Raw genomic sequence first — 27,668 nt, 5'->3', positions numbered from 1 at the left:
CATGTTGGGGGGGGGGGGGGGGGGGGGCACACCAGCAGGGGGGATGAGTGCTGTCACATGTTGGGAGGGATCACACAAGAGGTGGGGATGGGTGCTGTCACATGTTGGGGGGATCACACCAGAGGGGGGGATGAGTGCTGTCACATGTTGGGGGGATCACACCAGAGGGGGGGATGAGTGCTGTCACATGTTGGAGGGATCACACCAGAGGGGGGGATGGGTACTGTCATATGTTGGGGGATCACACTAGAGGTGGGGATGGGTGCTGTCACATGTTGGGGGGATCACACCAGAGGTGGGGATGGGTGCTGTCACATGTTGGGGGGATCACACCAGAGGGGGGGATGAGTGCTGTCACATGTTGGAGGGATCACACCAGAGGGGGGGATGGGTGCTGTCACATGTTGGGGGGATCACACCAGAGGGGGGGATGAGTGCTGTCCCATGTTGGGGGGATCACACCAGAGGGGGGGATGAGTGCTGTTACATGTTGGGGGATCACACCAGAAGGGGGGATGAGTGCTGTCACATGTTGGGGGGATCACACGAGAAGGGGGGATGAGTGCTGTCACATGTTGGGGGGATCACACCAGCAGGGGGGATGAGTGCTGTCACATGTGGGGGGAGCCACACCAGAGGTGGGGATGAGTGCTGTCACATGTTGGGAGGGATCACACCAGCAGGGGGGATAAGTGCTGTCACATGTTGGGGGATCACACCAGAGGTGGGGATGAGTGCTGTTACATGTTGGGGGGGATCACACCAGAGGTGGGGATAAGTGCTGTCACATGTTGGGGGGGCCACACCAGCAGGGGGGATGAGTGCTGTCACATGTGGGGGGAGCCACACCAGCAGGGGGGATGAGTGCTGTCACATGTGGGGGGAGCCACACCAGCAGGGGGGATGAGAGCTGTCACATGTGGGGGGATCACACCAGCAGGGTGGTCACCAATACCTGTAGTTGGCACTCTTGTAGTGTGTGACTAGTCTGGGAATATGTCAGCACTAGAGTGGAATGTACATAAATATATGTAGTGACTGGCTGCTTTACAGCTATAAATGAAAATAAAAACCTGCTATACAACCCGTTTGTGTCACGCTACATAAGTATGGGCTGTGTGCTTATTGTCATTTTGCTACTCTGCCCTTGCCAAGACTATGGAATGTTCTTCCAGGGGAGTATTCCTGTACTGGGCCCTGCTTGGGAGGGTGATGATATCGCTGTGTATTCTGCCCCCACCTTCGCTGCATGGGCAGTAATTCCTGTCTCAGTGTATTGCATGGAGCTGAGACTGCTGTCACTAGAGGAATGGGAGGGGAGATACAAGTTACTGTTCCTCGGTCATAACACAAGGATTATGACTAAGGTTTTATCAGGCTCATCCTGCGCAACTGTAGTGAATGGTCAATCCTTCTATATTCACCGGATGTATTCTGACATTTGACTTTTGGCTGGTTATGGTTTTGTAGTTTTACTGTGAAACTTGTATTTGCAGTGAAAGCAGATGTGCCCTTATTTTACCTTGGAACCTGTCGCTATGCTGTACATTTAATATGATCTATACTACAGTATATTATATTTGTATATAGATAATGCATGTGCTGTTAAACACCATTGGGGCAGATGTATTAACCTGGAGAAGGCATAAGGAAGTGATAAACCAGTGATATGTGCAAGGTGATAAATGCACCAGCCAATCAGCTCCTAACTGTTAATTTGCATATTGGAGCTGACTGGCTGGTTCGTTTATCACCTTGCACATATATAACAGGCGTAGTACCACCTCCATCCATCTCTCCATGGCGGTTGTGTCAGCATGATTAATGTAAGAATACCCTGTAGCAGCCCAGTTACCCTTCAAATGGATTAAAAACAAAACAGTGAGGTATATTTATTGAGCGCTGTTAGTAAATGGCAGTACATCAAGTCCCGCAGTCCCAGCACAATACACTTCATGAGCTTGGCCCAGCACCTGGTTGGAGCTTACACAAGTGCACAGTGATTTTCCAGAGCGCAGGACTCCACGCCAGACATCTGGCAGAGACGGTGGCATGTGTGGGGAAGGCTGCACGAGGATTGAGGTGTGCACATATACCGGTTTGTGAGTCAGCTGCGTACCTCCGGGCACAGATACAGCTTGTATAACACCCCGGAAGTGGCATTCACCAGTTGTGAGTCACGCTTGGGCACGTTTGCTTGTCACAGTGAGACACTGACATATTTATTTCTCTGTGTAGTCCTGTTTTTATTTTTCTCTGTGTCCTCGGTGGGTAATAGCTGTGAAATGCTGGAACAGTTTGGCCATTTGCCTCTATCACAGCATAGGGCAGAAGGAAAAAAATAATCCGTATCACAGTTGATGCTTTGTGAATCCTCACACTGCTATGGAGTCAGGGCTGGTAACTATCGCACGATGCAGTGTGCCAGGGGGGGCCTTAAAGTACTATGGTCCGAATGTATTAAGCCTTAAAAAGTGATAGAGAGAAGACTGATAAAGAGTGATAAATGAACAAGCCAATCAGCTTCCTAACTGTCATGTCACAGGCTGTGTTTAAAATATGACAGGAGCTGATTGGCTGGTCATTTATCACTCTTTTATCTGTCTCCATTGTATCACTTTTTAAGGCTTAATACAATCGGGCCTATGTTTTCTGTATTTCTTTCTAAGTGTGCAGGCAGGCCCACGTCACCCGTGGTTAGGCCACGCCCCCTGGAAAGTACCTGGGCCCGCCCAGGCTCTCTACCGCCCTGAAAATAGCAACAGATTGTGAAATCAATAGCATTCAGTATATGTAATATACTAATTATCCCAGAGCTTCCAAGGTGTAAACAGCAGCTTCCAATCTAAACTAATCAGATTTAAAATATTGCAAGGACTATCGAACAATTTTGCTACAACTCCTGTTACACTGAAAAAAACAAAAAACTGTTGTTATAGGAAAACTGTCTTTTCTACTTTAGGATTCAATTGAATAGCTCTGGGAAGGAGGTCCCAGCGCTATTCAATTCAGCACGCTGTTTAGTCCGACTAGTGGGTTGCTGCTTGCACTCCTCCGGGGGTGTGAGCAGAAGTCCGACAAAAGTAGCGCCGAGATGCTGTTTTGTGCCCTAGTGCGGGCACTTATGTCAGAGGATCCCGTACTCGCGCCGAAACACACGCGCTATTCAATTCGCATTCAATTGAATCGACCCCTCAGAAGTTTAAGTAAATCTATGATCATATCTGTTTCATTGTCCATTCCTAAGGTGGGTACACACTGATAGATATATCAATTGATTGGCAGATATATCTATGGACGGATCGGTCAGTGTGCTGTGCATACACACTGCCCGATCTATCTGGGACTGACGTCATGAACTGGGCGAGCGTGTACTCGCACCCGCCCAGTTCAGCTGTCAATCACCGCCGGCCGCCGCAGCATGTGTACGGGTGGCCGGCTGGTCGCCTGTACAGAGCGATGCGCTAATATATCGGTAGCTATATTGCCGTCGGCTGTGCTGCGGGGCCGACGCGATATGTCTGTGAACTACGGCGTTCACGGACATTATCGGCCGTACACACAGGCTGACGGACCCGCGATATATATCGGCTAGTGTGTACCCACCTCTAGTCTTGTCTGTTAGAATTATAAATTGTTATTTTGTTTATTTTTAGAAATTCCAGTACTGTGGCTTAGCATGAGAGACATTCTCATTTTTATTATATATAATATATAAAATAAAAACCTGTTGTTTCACCAAAAAATGCCCCATCCTAAAAATGTAGGGACAAATTTAGCAACGAGCGATATTGTTGTTGTCACGCGTTACTAATCTTAAATAGTGTTCCAACCAATCAGCTCCTAACTGTCCTTTTTAAAAACGCTGTGACAGGAGATGATTGGTTGGAGAACCTTATCAGGTTAGTAACTAGTGATAACAAGAATATCACTCAATGGGGGTAATTCCAAGTTGATCGCAGCAGGAATTTTTTTAGCAGTTGGGCAAAACCATGTGCACTGCAGGGGAAGCAGATATAATATGTGCAGAAAGAGTTAGATTTGGGTGGGTTATTTTGTTTCTGTGCAGGGTAAATACTGGCTGCTTTATTTTTACACTGCAATTTAGATTGCAGATTGAACACACCACACCCAAATCTTACTCTCTCTGCACATGTTATATCTGCCTCCCCTGCAGTGCACATGGTTTTGCCCAACTGCTAAAAAATTTCCTGCTGCGATCAACTTGGAATTACCCCCATGTTAAATCTGCCCCATAGCACTTCAACAGACCGTGTTCACTGTTCTCACATTTATTTACATGCATGCAACACAGATGAGGAGAAAATAGAATTGATGTTCAGGTTTAATTGGCCAATATAATGTACTTCGCAGAGAAGTCTTGCTTGATTAGTATAGAAGATACAGGAAGGCAGACAAACCTTTGGACCTCTCCAGACCTTTTTTGGAACTGATGATTGTGTGTGTTCTGTGTCCCTTTGTAGGTTCCTCTTGCAGTCCCTCGAGGATCTGGATTGTAGTTTAAGGAAACTGGGTTCTCGGTTGTTCGTAGTGAGAGGACAGCCAGCCGATGTGTTCCCAAGATTATTTAAGGTGAGATAATATAGCCTGCACCGTAGGATCCTCCGGAGGATTGTATTATGCATGTTGGTAATGTATATAGAGTGACAAGACAGTGGATCCTTGGTGATGCATAAAGGCTGCAGTAGATTCTGTAGTTCACCGTTCCATAATGCCCTATCGGTTAGATCCCTAGCCCCTGTAATGTGCTTACATACAGGTCTTAGCTGTGTGTTGCTGCCTCTGAGGTCAGTTACCCATGCAGTACAAATGTTGCCGTGTGTATTGCATTACAGTGCATCTTATACCTGGTTGGTTTTGCTTTGTAAACGTTTGCTGCTTTAACGAAACGTTCGAGTTCAGCCGGAGTCTCGGAGCTCCGACCGTCTTGCAAGCCATTACATCCGGCCCTATAGGTTATATTCCTATAGCTCTTATATTCTTAGGGCTACCACCATGTTTAGGATGGAAATGTTGCGGCGTGCTGTGGGGTGAAAGAGACTCTCCGTGCCAGTTTTGAATACACAGGCATACTACTGATGTCCCATTGTGTGTATCTCCCTTTCATGAGAATGGGAAGTTAACAAAGGAAGGGGCTCTGACAATACAACTACTGTATGTTCCATACGGGCTGGCCTTGGTAGTGGAGCTGTGCGGATGAGGCTGTGAAGGGGGGGATCTGTTAACGCTGAAGAACTGTTAATGGTCTTCAGCCATTGTAAGGAAGTGGGATCCTGCTGAATGCAACAATTGGTGGAACTCGCTGAGAAGGAACACATGTCATACTAAAGTGCTGCAGGACGATTAAAAAATATTTAAGTCGATTTTAGAATAACAGACATCTATGATTACTGGTAATTTTATTTTCCATTTCAAATAAATAAATAAAAAAGAAAGTGATTTTATATTCACCATAGTCATTTTATACTTTTCAGAGACTACAGTATATTTTGCTTTGCGTCAGTAGTACCAAAGTTTAACATTCTGTCCCAGCGTGAAATTTACCATGTCTGTCTGCAGATAATTCATCCATGATCCGACCCACCAGACCGGGCTTTAAAAAAATCAATAATAATTGTCAGCTACCGTATTGAGTTATTCCTGTATAGTCCCCGTTGATTGACGCAGTCTCCTTTTTCAGTACTTTTCATGACGTCCATGAAGTTTTGTGATCTTAAATTTCCTGTCTCCATTCTCTCCTTCCACTAATCCTTTTAAGTGTGTGGTGTGTATTCTGCTGGGAAGCCATTATTCCATCTCAGCCCTCTGCCTGTTTCATCAGCGTCTTTCTCTCACCTCTTAGATGTTAAAGTTAGAAACCTGTTAGAAACCGTTGATGCAGTGGCACAAACAAATGGCAAGAAACTGAATGAGATTTTCACTGGAGATAATCTCTCGCCTCTGGACTGAGGGGCAGATTTATTAAGCTCAGTGAAGTGATAAAGGACCAGCCAATCAGATCCTAACTGCCATGTCACATGCTGGGTTTAAAAAATGACAGTTAGGAGCTGACTGGCTGGTCCTTTATCACCTTCCAATTTATCACTTCACCGAGCTTAATAAATCTGCCCCTGAGTCTTGCTAAAAGCGTTGTCTCCACGCAATCCACTTTAATTAATTTGTTGGTGTTGTGTTTGAAAATTTGGGCAATTAGGATTTATATTTGTATTCATGCTCTCTGGATCAGAATAAAGAATAATCTGACCTATAATTAATCTTAATATGTCAATTAGAGGGGGTTGTATGATGAAAAGGTTACTGTATTGTGTGTAGTGATTACATATTAATATACTTCAGACTTAATTAGCACCTAATTAGCATGCAAACACTCCATCTACTTACGCTGGACTATGGCCAAGCATTTTGGGTACAAAATCCCGGCAGTCACAATCCCACCTGGCAGGATGCCAACAGCGGTATCCCAGCAGTCAAACCTGACCGATCCTAGTATATATTTTAACTTTACCCCCGCCCCAAGCCTTACCCTCTCTTGTTTTATCATCCCGATCGCCCGTCTAAAGTGAGAAATGCAGTTTATGCATTTGACGCACAAATGGTTAACTTTTCGCAAATTTCATCTCGCCAAACCCTGGGGGTGTGAGCTGAAATGCCAACTTGTTTTGTTAGATTCTAATAGCACTAAAATCCTCGCTGTATTTTATCCGTGCACTGCTAGGCACAATGTATATGTGATCACCGCCTGGGACAGAGAGCGCGCACTCCTGAATGTAGTAATATGTGTGGGCGCTATATGCATACCTGTTGGGCACCATGTTCTGGGTGCAGACATGTAGTACCTGCTGGGCACAGGCTGCATACACCACAACGGGGCATGCAAACTGCTCATCGGGATCCTGGCTGTCACAATACCGACGCAGGATCCCGACGGGGGCACCATACCAACGCGGTATACCAGCGAGGTAGGTGATTCCCCCTCTATGGGTGTCCATGACACCCATAGATGGACCGAGCCCGCAAGGGGCTTCGTTGCGCTCGCCCCCATTCATCACGTGTGGCGGGATATGATACCGAACCCGTTTTTAGGACAGTAGTTCTTGAACTCGGTCTTCAGGACCCCAAACGATACACATTTTCCAGGTACCCTAGCAGGTGCACAGGTGTAGTCATTACTCACTGACACATGTGAAAAGATCCATAGTTGGAGCTAATCATTTCACTTGTGTTTCTGTGAGGAGACTCGGAAAATACAGTAGGGACTTTTTGGGCTTCCAAGGACTGAGCTTGAGTTCCTCTGTTTTAGGTCAGGGGTTCCCAACCACAGTCTAGGTTATAAGGACAGCCATGCGTCAGAACAGGTGACAGTTATTTTGCTTTAACCATCTGTGCTGAAGCATGGATTTCCCTAAAACCTGGACTGTCTGTGTGCTTTGAAAACTGAGTTTGGGAGCCACTGTTTTAGGGTAAAATAATAATATATTATTAATATTAAAACAATAATAAACGCAAATTAACGCAAGGTTACCCCCCACAGTAAATTTCTCTGGAGAGCCTCAGGGACCCCAGTCCACAGCTCTGGTAATGCATTTGCTAACAGAGGATGAAAGAGGACGGAAGCATAAATGAACGAAAAATACACAGGACACTAGAAAGTTGTATGTACGCTGAATATCCATGATGCTGGGATGGCAATTCAAATGCTGCTAGTAGGCCCAGAGATTATAGTAGATTGTATGTGTGATACAAGTTATTTGTTTTGTTGTTTTAGGAAGAGTCTGATGTTAAATTGTGTTTTAGGATATGTTAATGTTCCGGTAAATGTAGTCATTGTTTTTAGGGTTCTCACAAGTGGTCCCACAACAAGGCCGTGCATTACCTTTGTGGACAAGTATCAGACCAAGCAATGCAGCTTAAACTAAAGTGTTTCCAGGAGATAGGAGGTCATTCTGTAGCATCAACTAAACCTAGAATACAGGTTGACCTACGGGAATATGGATATAATGGATATACACTTAGAAATGAAACCTAAAATTTGACGGCAGATAAGAACCACTTGGCCCATCTAGTCTGCCCCTTAAATGAATGTGTGTATGTGTAAATATATATATATATATATCTCCTATATATTAGCCCTGTGACTCTGTGGCTGCATTTCTAACGCTGGGTGGAGTCACAGACCTGGGCGGACTTAGCAGCTCCTGCCCTGTCCCAGTGTCAGCACAGCACACACCAATAGCAGAAGGGAGCACCAGCCAGAGATTCCACCCACCATTCCCTGCCACAAGCCAGCAGCGCTCTTACGCCCCACACTGCCAGGTAAGCATGGCCACCTAGCCAGGCGCACCCCACACCACCCTTCCCCTGCAAACACCCACCTTCCCCACCACGGCGGGACACACACCCGCAACCGCCGCTAACCTCTTTAAGATTGCAGACGCGGCCACACACTCTCAACTAAACGCCCTCCACACCCCGGCCGCACACACCGCTCCCCACTACCGCTGCACACACTGGCCGGCGGTGGAGGGAGCAGAGGCCGCTGCGGATGTATGACCCGAGGATCGGGGCCGGTGGTGGGGAGAGCAGAGGCCGCTGCGGCTGTGTGCCGCGGGGATCGGAGCCGGCGGTGCGGGGGAGTAGAGGCCGCTGCGGCTGTGTGCCGCGGGGATCGGAGCCGGCGGTGCGGGGGAGCAGAGGCCGCTGCGGCTGTGTGCCGCGGGGATTGGAGCCGGCGGTGCGGGGGAGGAGAGGCCGCTGCGGCTGTGTGCCGCAGGGATTGGAGCCGGCGGTGGGGGGAGCAGAGCATCCAGCCACCGATGCCACAGACGGGACACACTGCCCGGGAGCCCACTGACATCCGCACCCCACACCCCTCCCTCTGCACCAGCCTGTCGCCTGTTCCCACATGCAGCCACTGACACGCTGCCCGGGACCCGCCGTCTGCAACACGGGGTAACACAGGCCATAGCTGTACATGCGGCATCACCCTGACAGCACGCCGCACCTGACTCTGTACCAGCGTTATCTCTCTCACCGCTGCTGCCTCCGACCCCACGAATCTGTCTGTTTCCAAACGTCCAGCAGGGTCGTCGGGTCCGAGCCAGCAGCAGCGACAGAGATAACGCTGGTACAGAGTCAGGTGTGGCGTGCTGTCAGGGTGATGCCGCATGTACAGCTATGGCCTGTGTTACTGTTACCCCGTGTTGTGCACACAGTGCCCCCACTCACCCACTTGCGTATGACGTGCCCCCCATATCACCCATCCTACCACGTGCACCAAGCCCCACTCGCACCCTGTCCATCACAAGGGGGGAAACAAGTAGCAGCCTCATGTCCCCACACATACCAGCACCTATCACCACATACACTGCAACCACTTCTACCTTACACACACTTCTAACAATGCGCACGCACCCTCCACTTCACTTTCCCCTCTCCCCCTACATACACACTCTCACCCTCCACAATCCTACCAACACGCACGCACCCTTCACTTCACTTTCCCCTCCCCCCAACACACTCACCCTCCACACTCCTACCAACACGCACGCACCCTCCACTTCACTTTCCCCTCCCCCCTACACACACACACACTCCGCACCCTCCACTTTCCCCTCCCCCCCTACACATGCACACACTCACCCTCCACACTCCTGCCAACACGCACGCACCCTCCACTTCACTTTCCCCTCCCCCCAACCACACACACTCACCCTCCACACTCCTACCAACACGCCCGCACCCTCCACTTCACTTTCCCCTCCCCCCTACACACACACACACGCCCACACCCTCCACTTTCCCCTCCCCCCCCTACACATGCACACTCTCACCCTCCATACTCCTAACAACACGCACGCACCCTCCACTGCCCTTTCCCCTCCCTTCTCCCCCCCCCCCCCCCACACACACAAAAACCCTCCACCATCCAACCACCCATCCTATGTGGTCCTCCTCCACCCATGCCAACTTTAAACCCTCTCACCCATCCCCCTGCCACCCAACTCCATCCCACACTACACCTCCTATCACCACCACCATCCCTCACCCCTACGCAAAAACATATACAGGCAGTGACCCCTCTCCACACACTTGCCCAAGGACCATAAATCATTACCCACAGCATTTCATAAAACCACACGCCAAACTACGTACCCTTCACAAAAAACACTCCACCACACACATTCCCTTCAACACCCTCCACAATCCAGCCACACACCACCCTAACCCTATCGCACACCCACCGCCCTCCCTCTGCACCCAACTAATTCAGTCAAACCATTAAAACACCAGCTACCCCACAAGACTACCCCCATAGCCTAAAGCCACTAATACGCCAATTCTAACTCCAACATCTGCTAACATAACACACCTCTACCCCCAACAAACACCCTAACACCACATCACCTTGCCACACACATAAACAATTCACCCACCGCTACCACAAAAACACAATAGACGCACCCTCCATACACACCATTCCACCACAACTTCACCATCTACTATTCTACTCCTTCACTTTTCTGTTGAGTTTACCGGGGCGTAGCCCCTTACGACGGTGTGAAGAGCGCCCGTAGGGCGCGATGAATCACCTAGTGTGTGTGTGTGTGTATATATATATATATATATATATATATATATATATATATATATATATATATATATATATATATGTATATATAATAATATACTGCTCAAAAAAATAAAGGGAACACTAAAATAACACATCCTAGATCTGAATGAATGAAATATTCTTATTAAATACTTTGTTCTTTACATAGTTGAATGTGCTGACTACAAAATCAGACAAAAATTATCAATGGAAATCAAATTTATTAACCCATGGAGGTCTGGATTTGGAGTCACCCTCAAAATTAAAGTGGAAAAACACACTACAGACTGATCCAACTTTGATGTAATGTCCTTAAAACAAGTCAAAATGAGGCTCAGTAGTGTGTGTGGCCTCCACGTGCCTGTATGACCTCCCTACAACCCACACAAGTGGCTCAGGTAGTGCAGCTCATCCAGGATGGCACATCAATGTGAGCTGTGTCTGTCAGCGTAGTGTCCAGAGCATGGAGGCGCTACCAGGAGACAGGCCATTACATCAGGAGACGTGGAGGAGGCTGTAGGAGGGCAACAACCCAGCAGCAGGACCGCTACCTTCGCCTTTGTGCAAGGAGGAACAGGAGGAGCACTGCCAGAGCTCTGCTAAATGACCTCCAGCAAGCTACAAATGTGCATGTGTCTACTCAAACGATCAGAAACAGACTCCATGAGTGTGGTATGAGGGCCCGACGCCCACAGGTGGGGGCTGTGCTTACAGCCCAACACCGTGCAGGACGTTTGGCATTTGCCAGAGAACACCAAGATTGACAAATTTGCCACTGGCGCCCTGTGCTCTTCACAGATGAAAGCAGGTTCTCACTGAGCACATGTGACAGAGTCTGGAGACGCCAAGGAGAACGTTCTGCTGCCTGCAACGTCCTCCAGCATGACCGGTTTGGCAGTGGGTCAGTAATGGTGTGGGGTGGCATTTCTTTGGGGGGCCGCACAGCCCTCCATGTGCTCGCCAGAGGTAGCCTGACTGCCATTAGGTACCGAGATGAGATCCTCAGACCCCTTGTGAGACCATATGCTGGTGTGGTTGGCCCTGTGTTCCTCCTAATGCAAGACAATGCTAGACCTCATGTGGCTGGAGTGTCAGCAGTTCCTGCAAGATGAAGGCATTGATGCTATGGACTGGCCCGCCCGTTCCCCAGACCTGAATCCAATTGAGTACATCTGGGACATTATGTCTCGCTCCATCCACCAATGCCACGTTGCACCACAGACTGTCCAGGAGTTGGCGGATGCTTTAGTCCAGGTCTGGGAGGAGATCCCTCAGGAGACCATCTGCCACCTCATCAGGAGCATGCCCAGGCATTGTAGGGAGGTCATACAGACACTACTGAGCCTCATTTTGACTTGTTTTAAGGACATTACATCAAAGTTGGATCAGCCTGTAGTGTGTTTTTCCACTTTAATTTTGAGGGTGACTCCAAATCCAGAACTCCATGGGTTAATAAATTTGATTTCCATTGATAATTTTTGTGTGATTTTCTTGTCAGCACATTCAACTATGTAAAGAACAAAGTATTTAATAAGAATATTTCATTCATTTAGATCTAGGATGTGTTATTTTAGTGTTCCCTTTATTTGTTTGAGCAGTGTGTGTGTGTGTGTGTGTGTGTGTGTATATATATATATATATATATATATATATATATATATATATATATATATATATACACACACACACTGATATATATAGTGATGAAAGGCTCTGATCATGATAAAAAAAAGCTTTTTCCCTATGCATGCTAGTCATTGGAGCCTGATGAAGAACACTGCGGGGAGCCATTCAGAGCCTAAAAGGACAGCTGTCAGCGAGCTACATGTCACATGACATGTATGGCAGTCAGTGAGATATAGTCCATAAAGATATTGATAGTCTTAGAGCTTCCCAGTTACCTGCATTTTTTAGATCCCTTATTTATTGTGCACATTGATTTTATGGCCTTAATACAGTACTTTGCCATTAAACCATGCATACTGAAAAGGGTCATAATCCCATCGGGCAAATGCATCAAGGTCACTGTCACACTGTCATTCCCAGGGAAAGTCGTGCAGGACACAGAAAAGAGGGATGGGAACCAGGCTATCAGCTCTCTGTGCGTTTGGCGATTAGACGGCTCGTGACAACAAGCACTAGCAGTCTGCAGCGAGGAGATGCTGAGCGCTCTCCTGATGTCTGTTTAGTACATAGTAAGGATCTAGTAAAAGTCATGCATGGACAGGACAGCCTGTATAGCGTGGGATCCGGACTGAAAGTCGACAGTAACTAGGTCGACAATGTCTAGGACGACCACTATCGGTCGACAGTAACTAGGTCGACAGGGTCTTTAGGTCGACATGTTCTAGGTCGACAGGTCAAAAGGTCGACATGAGTTTTTCACAATTTTTTTTCTTTTTTTGAACCTTTTCATACTTAACGATCCACGTGGACTACGATTGGAACGATAATCTGTGCCGAGCGAAGCGGTAGCGGAGCGAAGGCAACATGCGCGAAGCATGGCGAGCGAACGCGGTGCACTAATTGGGGTTCCCGGTCACTCTACGAAGAAAACGACCCCAAAATAATATTAAAAACTCATGTCGGCCTTTTGACCTGTCGACCTAGTTACTGTCGACCAATAGTGGTCGACCTAGACATTGTCGACCTAGTTACTGTCGACTTTCAATACCACACCCGTATAGCGTACACTGGTAACAGGGATGTATGATGCAGCATGCGTATAGCGAGGGCACGGGATAACTACTGTTACTAGCATGTACTTATAACACGCCACAAGTAACCGCAATGACAGATATACATAGTAACAGTTGGGAGCAAAAACTGACTTACAAGAAATGGAAACAGTATAAACACACAGCTTCAGATGTGGGAAGAATACTGACTCTTAAGTGTGGGCAAACATATAATAAGTGACCCAAATCAGTTGTCTGGGGTAGTGGACAAGGGGCGAGGGTAGAAACGCTAGGAGGGAGGGCCCTGCTCACAAGAGCTTACATTCTAATATAAAACAAAATCCCCTCCACCCCTCCTCCCATATACATAGTTGTTCTAGGTACCGCTAGCTTTCTTGTAGTTGTACTGGATATAGAAACACGCTGATCCATCTAATCTCTCTTCTTGCTTTTGGCAGGAGTGGGGGGTGAACAGACTCACCTTTGAGTATGACTCTGAGCCGTTTGGCAAGGAGAGGGACGCTGCCATCATGAAGCTTGCCAAAGAAGCTGGCGTGGAGGTCATTGTGAAGAATTCGCACACCCTGTACAACTTGGACAAGTAAGGTCACCGGTAGTAAGATAAATGGCATCCTCTTCATTGTAGCTGCCTCCTATTATTCTGACTCCAACTGGCACTTTGAGCCAAACAGAAAGTGCTACACTCCAGTAAAGAAACCTTTAACACGTTTCTCCACAAAGTTTGGGTAATAGCAATGCCTATAGCATATAGTGATTTTCATCTATCCTTTCTTATGCATATATTTTTATTGCCCCCGGGGCTGTTGGCGACTGACACTAAATGTTGACACATCCTGCGATTTTCCTGTGGAAGAAGACCATCAGGCATTTGATAAAAACATTGCACTCATTCAGTGTACTTTTCAGGACATTACTGCAGGCGTTACTCAGCGTCTGACGTTCTTTCCTCCCACATGAGCCCAGTGAGGGTTATACTGCCACCCGGTGTACACTGTTCCTGTACGTGCAGTCACGCAGCCTGGCATGTGCTCTGCCAGGTATCTGCCTCCCAGTGATGTGAGATGGCTCCTCCCCGCACGTGCAGAAAGGAGAGGTCTCCTACGTAGCTTAAATATGAGCCACAAACTTAATCGCTGGCACAAAAAGGAGGAAATAAAATATGGAAAACACGATTGCATAAGCTGTTGACAGTAGCAGATAGGAGAAGAGCAGGTCAGGCAACGTAATGAGCTTTCCCTTAGTCAGGCTGGGCAACAGGAGGCTTGCATCAGTGTTACATAAAGACTGCTGCGTCCCACAATCCTTTGCTGCCTCTGAACAATGTATTCCTCACACACTAGATGCAGCCTGTCCCTGGAGATGAAAGGAACTACTGTACAGGTCTGTACGTTTGATCACCAAACTACAGAAATGTATGAATACTGGAATATAGATGCGTGTTAGAATACAAAGTAGCAGAAGCATAAAAACATTAACAGACATGTATCATACAATACACAACCGGATTGTGTTGCACATAAATAAACATTGGTTAAACATTTTGATAAAACACTATGGCACAAATGTATTAAGCGTTACAAAGTGATTAAGTGGAGAGAGATAAAGTACCAACCAATCGGCTTCCTAACTGCCATGTTACAGGGTGTGTTTGAAAAATTACAGAAGGCTGATTGGCTGGTACTGTATCACTCTCCACTTAATCACTTTGTAAGGTTCTAAGGCTTAATATATTTGGGCCTCTATACCACCAGCCTCGAATGGCAACAATGAATAAAATAGCAACAACAGAGACCAATACTTATTTCATATAGTAGCCTAATAATTGCAATGTATGATATAGCCCATCCTCAGTGACTGCAAGCATGCAAAAGATGTTCATTGCTTATTGGAGCTGAGTGTTACCAGGCAAATTAGATATAGCACCACTTATGCTGAAAATATTCCTTTGGTCTAGATATCAATAATAAACATTCACATCGACCAAATGAAACTAGATGCAGCTCCGCAGGCACTTGATCAAATTAGCATTAAATGTAGTTTATATAAGGGGCGAGTGTGAAGTAGTGATATTGGCTCCATGGGCCACACACACTCCATCCCGTCTATCCAAAGCACTACATATTGGAACATATTTATCACGCCAGAAAGTTCATGCAAGCATGTAGGTGATGTTGGTTTTGCTTATTACGGTAGGTTGTTAGTATGCAATAGTAATCTGGCAGAGGCTTCTTTAAAAAAGATATTCGTAATGGACGTCATACCAGCAGATATTAGGCAAGTCCAGCTCGGTAGTTGCTGATTCAGATTTGTATTAATTGCAGTCTATAAAAGGTGAGCATCTTATAGCCAAGCACGCTCAATTCCTTCATATTCCTAAGTACATCAACTGCCCAAAGAATGGCAGGGGTGCAATCCCAAATGGGAATCATTGAGCAGCATAATATTGCTGCTCCTTCAAATAGACGGACAGGGGTCTCTGAATGGCTGCCATAAAAACCTCCAATCCACCATCAGCAGTGTACCATACATAGAGACTGGGAACTAGACGCGTTTCTCCTCCTCCCAGATCAACGACTTCCTCAGAAGATAATTATTAAATAAACCTTGGCGTTCACCTCCTTTTTAATCTCACCAGTGGGAATTATTGCAGTCGGATTGTGCAACCTCTCTTTCCTGACAGGATGGCTGGTGTGTAACATTATTTGTGACCATTTACACATTGAAAGAAGACCATGATCTTGCATTTTATACTGTATTTGCTTCTTTACACATATGGAAAAAATCAACACATCAGCTTTTGCAATAGTATATCTAGATTGATCTATTACAATAACCGTATAAAAAAATCAACTCTGATTTAGAAAAACTTTTGCACTAGCCATAATAGAGTATCAGTTTGAGTAGGATAAATCCAGAAACAGATCAATGGGGCTGTCTCTTGTGAGCAGTCTCCAAATAGCTGTTCCTATGAAGAACTCTGCAAGTTGCTGCCTGTTACTGCCCCCCTTAAAACAGTGTTGCCACCGATGCCTCCTTTCCGGACATGACCTGTCCGGGATCACTGAAACTCTAGACCAGGCATGTCCAAACTGCGGCCCTCCAGCTGTTGTGAAACTACACATCCCAGCATACCCTGACACAGTTTTGCGGTCAGAGAATGCTAATGCTGTGTCAGGGCATGCTGGGATGTGTAGTTTCTCAACAGCTGGAGGGCCGCAGTTTGGACATGCCTGCTCTAGACTGTCCGGGGTAATCCCGGACAAGTGGCAACTTTAGTCCCCTATCAGTGGTGTAAATAATATAGGGGGAGCATTATCAAACCTTAATAATATGCATTTGATTTGCTTTTGTGTCCGTGTGAGAAAGGGAGGATTAAACTGCTCACAGCTGTGACTCTACGTCATAGCTCAGGTTAGGATATTACACAGCCTCATTTACATTTGAACGGTGCGTTGATGATCTTTCCAAACTGCTGATTGGTTAAAAAAATCAGCTTGGTTGGTGCAAATGATCTTTACATATTGTTTTTTTTTTTTTATTATTATTATTACTTGGTTTTTCTATTGCCCAACTTATCAATGCATCTGCTGTAGATCAATCATCTTTTTTTACTTTAAATTATTATTTCTCTAGCATCCATAAGGGATATTGGGGGAATCTAGTATGATGGGTATAGGCGGGGTCCAAAGGAGCCAGTGGACTTTAAATTTCTTCAACTGTGTGTGCTGGCTCCTCCCCTCTATGCCCCCTCCCACAGGCAGTTTAGGAAAAAATGCCCAGAGAGTTTTCTTCAATTTCTTTTTTCTGTTTGTTATTTTCGGTATGCTGTTTGGGCAGCAGCATACCTGCACCGTGGGGGTTAGGGGGAAGATGGTCACTGGTCTTACGAGGTGCAGAGCCGTTTTCTCCCTGCAGGACCACCGTCCTAAGGGGTTGTTGTTCAGCGGGGCACTGCGCCTTGGCTGTCACAGCCGCAGCACGCCATACACCCCTAACGCTGCCTGAAGGTGGTGAGTACACACCGGGGGCCCCACTAGGGGGGTCCCCCGGTTCAAGTGCGGCTGACCACAGGTGCGGCGTACGGGACCCTCCCAGGTGGTCCCACTAAGATCCACCATGTAGACTGGCACAAAACCGCTAGAACTAGCACTTGTGATGTGATGTTTTTTAGCTGTAAGGAGACTTTGCCAGTATAAATATATCCGTGCATCTCCGGCACCATTGGAGGGGGTGGAGCTACATCAGAGCGGGACCAGAGGCGTTTTGGCGCCTTCCTCTGCTTACTGCAGCCGTTCTCGGCACACACAGTGCTTCCTGATTCCTCAGCCATGCTGGATATCTGGTACAGGGTGTAGCAAAGGGGGAGAACCCCCTGTGGTGGATGTGTCAGTCTCTCGCCTGTCCAAAAAGGCGGTGCTGCCTGCCCCGGGCTCCTTTACCATGAAGGATCCTGGGCATAGGAAGATAGAGACTACACTCAAATCTATTTACATGGCAGCAGGTGTCTCACAAAGGCCGGTCATTGCGGGTTGCTGGATGACCCATGCTCAGAGGCGTAACTCTAGGAGGCAACGGAGTCATCTGCCGCCGGGCTCCTGCTCTGAAGGGGGCACCTCTCCTCCCATTCTGTGACACCATTGAATTAAGTTGATAGCTGCTACTATCTTATCAGTGGCCAACTTCCTCACTGGTCCCTGCACCTTACAAATCACACTCTTTTTTTATTATACTTTCTGTACACATTTTACAAGTGTCATACCCGGGATTAGAAACCATGACCTATTACACTGGAAGCAGACACCTTACTGATGAAGCTACTTGCTCCTGTATAGAAAATATGAGAATTCGAACTATATGAAGTTACTTCTCTGACAATTACACGTAACTTCATATAGTTAGAATTTTCATGCTTCCTGTGCAGGAGCAAATAGCTCCATCAGTAAAGTGCCTGCAGTCAGTGTAACAGGTCATGGGTTCTAATCCTGGGTATGACTACTAAGAAATGTGCGATTTTAAAATAAGACTATGAAATGTGTATATATACAGTATATACACTTTTTTTCAGAACACTCCACACACACACACACACACACACACACACACACACACACACACACACACACACACACACACACACACACACACTTATCTAAATATTAGGGGGGCACCAATATTTATCTTGCCTCCGGGCTACTGGGACGAACTTACGCCACTGCCCATGCCATTCATTCCTGGGCCACCCAAATTCAGGGGGGCCTCTCGGGGGATATGCCCTTGATCACTATGGTGACCCTCCTAAAACACATTCAGGACACTGCACGTGTCCTCTGTGATTCGCTCAAGGAGATGGGGAACATTAATGCTAGGACTTCTGCCATGGCAGTGTCGCACACAGGGCCTTGTGGTTGTGTCAGTGGATTGCGGATGCAGAATCCAAACGTAGTGTAGAATCCCTCCCCTTTTCTGGGGAATGGCTCTTTGGGGTTGAATTGGATACCTGGATTTCCAAAGTTCCGGCTGGGAAATCCACGTTTCTCCCCTCTGGGGCCGTCCGTCCAGTCCTTTCAGTCTCACAGATTTCGATCTAAGGCCAGAGGTGCCTCCAATGCGACTAGAGCAGGCATGTCCAAACTGCGGCCCTCCAGCTGTTGAGAAACTACACATCCCAGCATGCCCTGACACAGCTTTAGCATTCTCTGACAGCAAAACTGTGTCAGGGCATGCTGGGATGTGTAGTTTCACAACAGCTGGAGGGCCGCAGTTTGGACATGCCTGGACTAGAGGCACCAGAGGTAAGGAACAGACCACCAGTTCTGCTTCCGCTAAGGCCTCGGCATGACGGTGCCCACCCACCCCGAGGGGATCTCGAGGTGGGAGTTCGACTGCGTCACTTCAGCCGCATCTGGGAGACTTCCTGCCAGGATACCTGGGCTACAACCTGGAGTTCGACAGTACTCCTCCCCAACGATTTTTCAAATCAAGCTTACCAGCTTTGGGGGTTATGCAAGTTACGTTGTAACAGGCTATCCAAAAGTTGGTCCAGTCCCACGTCATTGTTCCAGTACCAATACCGCAACGCGGCAAGGGGTTTTACTCCAACCTATTTGGTGCCGAAACCGGAAGGTTCGGTAAGACCCATTTTGAATCTGAAATCCTTGAATCCTTATTTGAAGGTGTTCACGTTCAAGATGGAATCCCTGCGAGCAGGGATTGCGGGCCTGGAAGAACAGGAATTCATGGCCTCCTTGGATATCAAGGATGCCTACCTCCATATTCTGATTTGTCCGCCGCATCAGACGTACCTGCAGTTTGCCCTGCTGAAAGATCACTTCCAATTCCAGGCACTGCCCTTCGGCCTGTCCACAACCCCGAGGGTATTCACGAAGGTGGTGGTGGAGATGATGTTCCAACTCCGGGTACAGGGGGTCAATGTTGTCCCTTACCTGGACGATCTTCTGATAAAAGCAAGATCTGGGAGCTTTTATTGCTCTATATCGACCGCACTATCCATTTTCTGTCAGACCATGGGTGGATCCTCAACTTACGGAAGGAGTTCTTACCAGAAGACAAGGCGAGAACACTTCAGGAGATGGTCCGCATGGTACTCCGACCTGCTCGAGTTTCCATCCATCTTTGCATAAAATTGTTGGCGAAGATGGTCACTCCTACGAGGCGATCCAATATGGCAGGTTTAATGCTAGAACTTTTCAGCTGGAGCTCCTGAGCAAATGGTCCGGTTCACATCTACAGATGCACCGAATGATACAGCGGTCGCCTCAGGCCAGAATTTCCCTCCTGTGGTGGCTGCAGTCCTCCAATCTACTGGAGGGCCGGAGTTTCGAAATTCAGGATTGGACCCTCCTCACAACAGATGCGAGTCTACGAGGATGGGGAGCTGTCACCCAAGGGGCGTAGTTCCAGGGCAGGTGGTCAGCCCACAAAAGTCTTCTTCCAATCAATATTCTGGAATTTCGGGTGATTTACAATGCACTGCTTCAAGCCTCTCCTCTGCTCAAGGATCACGCAATCCAGATGCAGTCGGGCAACGCCACAGTAGTGGCGTACATCAATCGACAAGGAGGGACAAAAAGCAGAGCCTGCATGCGAGAGGTGTCGAAGATACTCCTCTGGTCGGAAAGAAATGCAAAGAGCAATGTCAGTAATCTTCATTCCAGGTGTGGACAACTGGGAAGCGGATTTCCTGAGTCGTCACGATTTCCACCCGGGGGAGTGGGGACTCCACCAGCAGGTGTTCCGGCAGGTCATCAACTGGTGGGACTGCCCGCAAATAGACATGATGGCTTCTCGTCTCAACAAGAAGCTTCACTGGTATTGCTCACGAACCAGGGACCCTCAGGCGAGAGCAGTAGACGCACTGACGTCGCCTTGGCCTTACCGGCTGGTCTACCTGTTTCCTCCGATTCCGTGGCTCCCAAGGGTGCTCAAGCGCATCAGTAATCGGGGAGTCCAGGCAATTCTAATTGCCCCGGAGTGGCCTTGGGGGGCTTCGTACGCGGATCTTGTGGACATGTCCTTCGAAAACCCTTGGCCTCTACCACTACGAAGAGATCTTCAACAAGGACCGTTCGTCTACCCGTACTTACGGCGTCTTCGTTTGACAGCAAGGAGGTTGAGCGGAACATCCTAGCTCACAAGTGCCTTTCCAAGAAGGTTATTGCTACCATGGTTCAGGCCAGGAAACATGTGATGTCAAAACACTATCATCATATCTGGAAGAGATTTGTCTCTTAGTGCAAGGAACGCACGTATCCGCCTGCTGAGTTTAACTTGGGACTTTTTTTACGTTTCCTGCAGGCTTGTGTGGATAAGGGCTTACGTCTGGGTTCTAATTAAGGTCCAGATTTCAGCCCTCTCCATTTTTTTCCAGAAGAAATTGTCAGTGTTGCCAGAAGTTCAGACCTTCTTGCAAGGGGTACTCCACCTCCAACCGCCTTTTGTGCCGCCTACGGCACCCTGGGATCTGTATGTAGTGTTGGAATTTCTTCAGTCCTCCTGGTTTGAACCTCTGATTACTGTTGAAGACAAGTACCTCACGTGGAAGACAGTGATGTTATTAGCTTTTGCTCGACGTGTCTCAGAATTGGGGGCCTTGTCGTGTAAAAGTCCGTACTTGGTCTTTTACAAGGTCAGAGCGGAGCTCCGCACTAGGCAGCAGTTCCTGCCGAAGGTTGTTTCTGCGTTTCACTTGAACCAGCTGATTGTGATTCCATCCAGTTCTGACGCTTCTGCTCCTCCGGAGGTATTGCTCGTTTGATTAGGCGTACTATTCAACAGGCCTTACCTTTACCTAAATCTCTGAAGGACCACTATACAAGATCAGTGGGTTTTCCCTGGGCGGCTGCCCGTGGAGTCTCGGCCTTACAACTTTGCCGAGCTGCTACCTGGTCGGGGAAGAACACTTTTGTGAAGTTCTACAAGTTTGATACTGAGTTTGGGCAGGTGGTGCGGCAGCAGTCTCCACACGTTCCTGCCCATTCTGGAAGCTTTGGGACGTCCCCATCTTACTAGATTCCCCCAATATCCCTTATGGATGCTAATGAAAATAGGATTTTAATTACCTACCGGTAAATACTTTTCTCGTAGTCCATAAGGGATATTGGGCGCCCGCCTCAGTGCGTTGACTTTTCTGAAGGTTCTCGTTATATGGTTACCTGTTCAGCTGTTGCTGCTGTTGTTGCCAGCCGTTGCTGGTTATTTTATTATAAGTTAGTGGTGTGCTGGTTTATAAATCTCCTTCTCTCATAGATGTCCCTACTCCTTTGGGCACGTTTTCCCTATAACTGCCTGTGGGAGGGAGCATAGAGGGGAGGAGTCGGCACACCCAGTTGAAGAAATTTAAAGTGCACTGGCTCCTTGGACCCCATCTATACCCATCGTACTAGATTCCCCCAATATCCCTTATGGACCATGAGAAAAGGATTTACCAGTAGGTAATTCAAATCCTATTTGTTTTATTATTATTTATGAAGTCAGTGTAGCTTGTCGGCTTAGAATTCTGATTATGGCAGAAACATATTATATTGAAGTGTGGTGTTGTGTCTGCAACAGATTAATTGCTGAAGACTTTTGGATTCTCTCCCGGTGAATCCTGATACAGTGTCGGTACCGGTCATTGTACTGTACTCTTAAAACCATTATTATTAATCGCAAGATTTTAAAATATTCTCATGTATTTATTCTATACACAGAATTATTCAACTGAACGGTAACAGCCCTCCACTAACTTACAAACGATTCCAAGCCATCATCAGCCGCATGGAGCTGCCGCGTAGACCAGTGCCGAGCGTCACAAGACAGCAGGTGGAAAACTCCCGAGCCGAGATCAAGAGCACGCACGATGAGACCTACGGTGTGCCGTCGCTGGAGGAACTCGGTAAGGCGTTAGTGACATCGCAGCAGAAGCAACTCTAAAAGCACTGTTCTTATGCACGCAGACCGGGAGTGAGATTGATCAAATCTTGGAGAGAGATAAAGTACTAATCAATTAGCTTTTAACTGTCATTTTACATGAGCTGATTGGTTCTTTGTCTCTCTCCACGCTTTTATAAATCTCCCCCTTGTTCAGTAAAGTGAAGTCCTTACTCACTGCTCCAGTCCATTAGGTTAAACCTTCAGGATTCTTACCGGCAATCTAGACACAGTGGATGCAGTAATTGTAGATGGTGAGATATTGGTTCAGTGCATTTATTCCCATCAACGTCCTAAAAATGGACACCGCCTACGTGTCCGAACCAGAATGTAACCTATCTAGGTTTTAGGCTGTCGACTATGTGATGGATCTGTTTAATAATTTTGGTCTTCTGCATCTAGTACATACTAAACCCTGATTTCTTATTGACAAAATGTAAACAGGGGCATAGGAAATCCTTCATTGCATCTTATGGCCCAGGGCTGTTCTAGATCCAGTTTCTCAAAACTCGCCTGTGAATAAGCTGGGCCCTGGTTCTTGCTGTGAAAAGCATTGTGTTCTGAGAAGTTGCCATCACGTACATACTGCAGGTATATAGGGGTATATGCAATTCACGGCGAATCGCGGCAAATTATCGCCGTTTTTTAATTCGACACAATTCGACAGGTGAATTCCGGCAGGTGGCTGCCGGAATTCACCATATTCAATGAAAAACGGATTCGACATTCCCGCTGGCGAAAAACGGCCGATTTGCCGGATTTTGCCGCGAATTAAAAAAAAACTGGTAAAAACGGGAAAAACCCGGAAAAAAATGGCGTGGGGTCCCCTTTCCAAAGCATAACCAGCCTCGGGCTCTTCGAGCTGGTCCTGGTTCTAAAAATGCGGGGACAAAATTGACATGGGATCCCCCGTATTTTTAAAACCAGCACCGGGCTCTGCGCCTGATACTGGTGCAAAAAATACGGGGGACAAAAAGAGTAGGGGTCCCCCCGTATTTTATACACCAGCATCAGGCTCCACTAGCTGGACAGATAATGCCACAGCCGGGGGTCAATTTTATACAGCGCCCTGCGGCCGTGGCATTAAATATCCAACTAGTCACCCCTGGCCGGGGTACCCTGGGGGAGTGGGGACCCCTTCAATCAAGGGGTCCCCCCCCCCCCCCCCCCAGCCACCCAAGGGCCAGGGGTGAAGCCCGAGGCTGTCCCCCCCCCATCCAAAGGCTGCGGATGGGAGGCTGATAGCCTTGAGTAAAATGACAGAATATTGTTTCTCTATCGTCCTAGTGGATGCTGGGGTTCCTGAAAGGACCATGGGGAATAGCGGCTCCGCAGGAGACAGGGCACAAAAAGTAAAGCTTTAGGATCAGGTGGTGTGCACTGGCTCCTCCCCCTATGACCCTCCTCCAAGCCTCAGTTAGATTTTTGTGCCCGGCCGAGAAGGGTGCAATCTAGGTGGCTCTCCTAAAGAGCTGCTTAGAAAAGTTTAGCTTAGGTTTTTTATTTTACAGTGAGTCCTGCTGGCAACAGGATCACTGCAACGAGGGACTTAGGGGAGAAGAAGTGAACTCACCTGCGTGCAGGATGGATTGGCTTCTTGGCTACTGGACATTAGCTCCAGAGGGACGATCACAGGTACAGCCTGGATGGTCACCGGAGCCTCGCCGCCGGCCCCCTTGCAGATGCTGAAACGAGAAGAGGTCCAGAATCGGCGGCAGAAGACTCCTCAGTCTTCTTAAGGTAGCGCACAGCACTGCAGCTGTGCGCCATTTTCCTCTCAGCACACTTCACACGGCAGTCACTGAGGGTGCAGGGCGCTGGGAGGGGGGCGCCCTGGGAGGCAAATGAAAACCTTTTTTGGCTAAAAATACCTCACATATAGCCTCCGGGGGCTATATGGAGATATTTAACCCCTGCCAGAATCCGTTAAGAGCGGGAGACGAGGCCGCCGAAAAAGGGGCGGGGCCTATCTCCTCAGCACACAGCGCCATTTTCCCTCACAGAAAGGCTGGAGGGAAGGCTCCCAGGCTCTCCCCTGCACTGCACTACAGAAACAGGGTTAAAACAGAGAGGGGGGGCACTAATTTGGCGTTAGAAATATATAAAAAAGATGCTATAAGGGAAAACACTTATATAAGGTTGTCCCTATATAATTATAGCGTTTTTGGTGTGTGCTGGCAAACTCTCCCTCTGTCTCTCCAAAGGGCTAGTAGGTCCTGTCCTCTATCAGAGCATTCCCTGTGTGTGTGCTGTGTGTCGGTACGTGTGTGTCGACATGTATGAGGACGATGTTGGTGAGGAGGCGGAGCAATTGCCTGTAATGGTGATGTCACTCTCTAGGGAGTCGACACCGGAATGGATGGCTTATTTAGGGAATTACGTGATAATGTCAACACGCGCCAAGGTCGGTTGACGACATGAGACGGCCGACAAACAATTAGTACCGGTCCAGACGTCTCAAAAACACCGTCAGGGGTTTTAAAACGCCCGTTTACTTTAGTCGGTCGACACAGACACAGACAGGGACACTGAATCCAGTGTCGACGGTGAATAAACAAACGTATTCCTTATTAGGGCCACACGTTAAGGGCAATGAAGGAGGTGTTACATATTTCTGATACTACAAGTACCACAAAAGAGGGTATTATGTGGGATGTGAAAAAACTACCGTAGTTTTTCCTGAATCAGATAAATTAAATGAAGTGTGTGATGATGCGTGGGTTCCCCCCGATAGAAAATATGGGCGGTATACCCTTTCCCGCCAGAAGTTAGGGCGCGTTGGAAAACACCCCTTAGGGTGGATAAGGCGCTCACACGCTTATCAGAACAAGTGGCGGTACCGTCTATAGATAGGGCCGTCCTCAAGGAGCCAGCTGACAGGAGGCTGGAAAAATATCATAAAAAGTATATACACACATACTGGTGTTATACTGCGACCAGCGATCGCCTCAGCCTGGATGTGCAGAGCTGGGGTGGCTTGGTCGGATTCCCTGACTAAAAATATTGATACCCTTGACAGGGACAGTATTTTATTGACTATAGAGCATTTAAAGGATGTATTTCTATATATGCGAGATGCACAGAGGGATATTTGCACTCTGGCATCAAGAGTAAGTGCGATGTCCATATCTGCCAGAAGATGTTTATGGACACGACAGTGGTCAGGTGATGCAGATTCCAAACGGCACAAAGGTGTATTGCCGTATAAAGGAAGAGGAGTTATTTGGGGTCGGTCCATCGGACCTGGTGGCCACGGCAACTGCTGGAAAATCCACCGTTTTTACCCTGAGTCACATCTCTGCAGAAAAAGACACCGTCTTTTCAGCTTCAGTCCTTTCGTCCCTATAAGAGTCATATCTGCCCAGGGATAGAGGAAAGGGAAGAAGACTGCAGCAGGCAGCCCATTCCCAGGAACAGAAGCGTTCCAACCCTTCTGACAAGCTCTCAGCATGACGCTGAGACCGTACAGGACCCCTGGATCCTACAAGTAGTATCCCAGGGGTACAGTTTGGAATGTCGAGACGTTTCCCCTGCGCAGGCTCCTGAAGGCTGCTTTACCAAGGTCTCCCTCCGACAAGGAGGCAGTATGGGAAAAAATTCACGAGCTGTATTCCCAGCAGGTGATAATTAAATTACCCCTCCTACAACACGAAAAGGGGTATTATTCCACACTATATTGTGGTACTGAAGCCAGAAGGCTAGGTGAGACCTATTCTAAATCTAAAAAAATTTGAACACTTACAAAGGTTCAAATCAAGATGGAGTCACTCAGAGCAGTGATAACGAACCGGGAAGAAGGGGATTATCTGGTGTCCCGAGACATCAGGGATGCTTACCTCCATGTCCCAAATTTGCCCTTATCACTAAGGGTACCTCAGGTTCGTGGTACAGAACTGTCACTATCAGTTTCAGACGCTGCCGTTTGGATTGTCTACGGCACCCCGGGTCTTTACCAAGGTAATGGCCGAAATGATGGTTCTTCTTCGAAGAAAAGGCGTCTTAATTATCCCTTACTTGGACGATCTCCTGATAAGGGCAAAGTCCAGGGAACAGTTGGAGGTCGGAGTAGCACTATCTCGGATACTGTTACAACAGCAGGGGTGGATTCTAAAGATTCCAAAATCGCAGCTGATCCCGACAACAAGTCTCCTGTGCTTAGGGATGATTCTGGACACAGTCCAGAAAAAGGTGTTTCTCCCGGAAGAGAAAGCCAGGGAGTTATCCGAGCTAGTCAGGAACCTCCTAAAATCAGTGCATCATTGCACAAGGGCCATGGTAAAAAAATGGTGACTTCCTTCGAAGCAATTCCAGTCGGCAGATTTCATGCAAGAACTTTTCAGTGGGATCTGCTGGACAAATGGTCCGGATCGCATCTTCAGATGCATCAGCGGATAACCCTATATCCAAGGACAAGGGTGTCTCTCCTGTGGTGGTTACAGAGTGCTCATCTTCTAGAGGGCCGCAGATTCGGCATTCAGTTTTGGATGTTGGTGACCACGGAGGCCAGCCCGAGAGGCTGGGGAGCAGTCACACAAGGAAAAAATTTCCAGGGAGTGTGATCAAGTCTGGAGATTTTTCTCCACATAAATATAGCTAAGGGTAAATTTATAATGCTCTAAGCTTAGCAAGACCTCTGCTTCAAGGTCAGCCGGTATTGATCCAGTGGGATAAAACATCACGGCAGTCGCCCACGTAAATAGACAGGGCGGCACAAGAAGCAGGAGGGCAGTGGCAAAAACTGCAAGGACTTTTCGCTGGGCGGAAAATCATGTGATAGCACTGTCAGCAGTGTTTCATTCCGGGAATGGAAACTGGGAAGCAGACTTCCTCAGTAGGCACGACCTCCACCCGGCAGAGTGGGAACTTCATGGGGAAGTTTTCCACATAATTGTAAACCGTTGGGAATTACC

General features: G+C 47.7%; 1 protein-coding gene across 2 annotated transcripts in view; it reads left to right on the top strand.

Moving 5' to 3' along the window:
• CRY2 (cryptochrome circadian regulator 2) overlaps nt 1-27,668 on the top strand; it is a 59,535-nt gene that overhangs the window by 6,026 nt on the left and 25,841 nt on the right. For both annotated transcript variants that reach the window (XM_063944321.1, XM_063944320.1), the window contains exons 2-4: nt 4,485-4,593; nt 13,767-13,909; nt 22,539-22,723. In XM_063944321.1, the coding sequence (XP_063800391.1) occupies nt 4,485-4,593; nt 13,767-13,909; nt 22,539-22,723 (437 nt within the window). The remainder of the gene's footprint in view (nt 1-4,484; nt 4,594-13,766; nt 13,910-22,538; nt 22,724-27,668) is intronic.

The sequence above is a fragment of the Pseudophryne corroboree genome, chromosome 11 (genome assembly GCF_028390025.1).
Source record: "Pseudophryne corroboree isolate aPseCor3 chromosome 11, aPseCor3.hap2, whole genome shotgun sequence".
Taxonomy (NCBI): Eukaryota; Metazoa; Chordata; class Amphibia; order Anura; family Myobatrachidae; genus Pseudophryne; species Pseudophryne corroboree.
The sequence above is the reverse complement of the archived record's forward strand: the minus strand, read 5'-3'. Positions and strand labels throughout refer to the sequence as shown.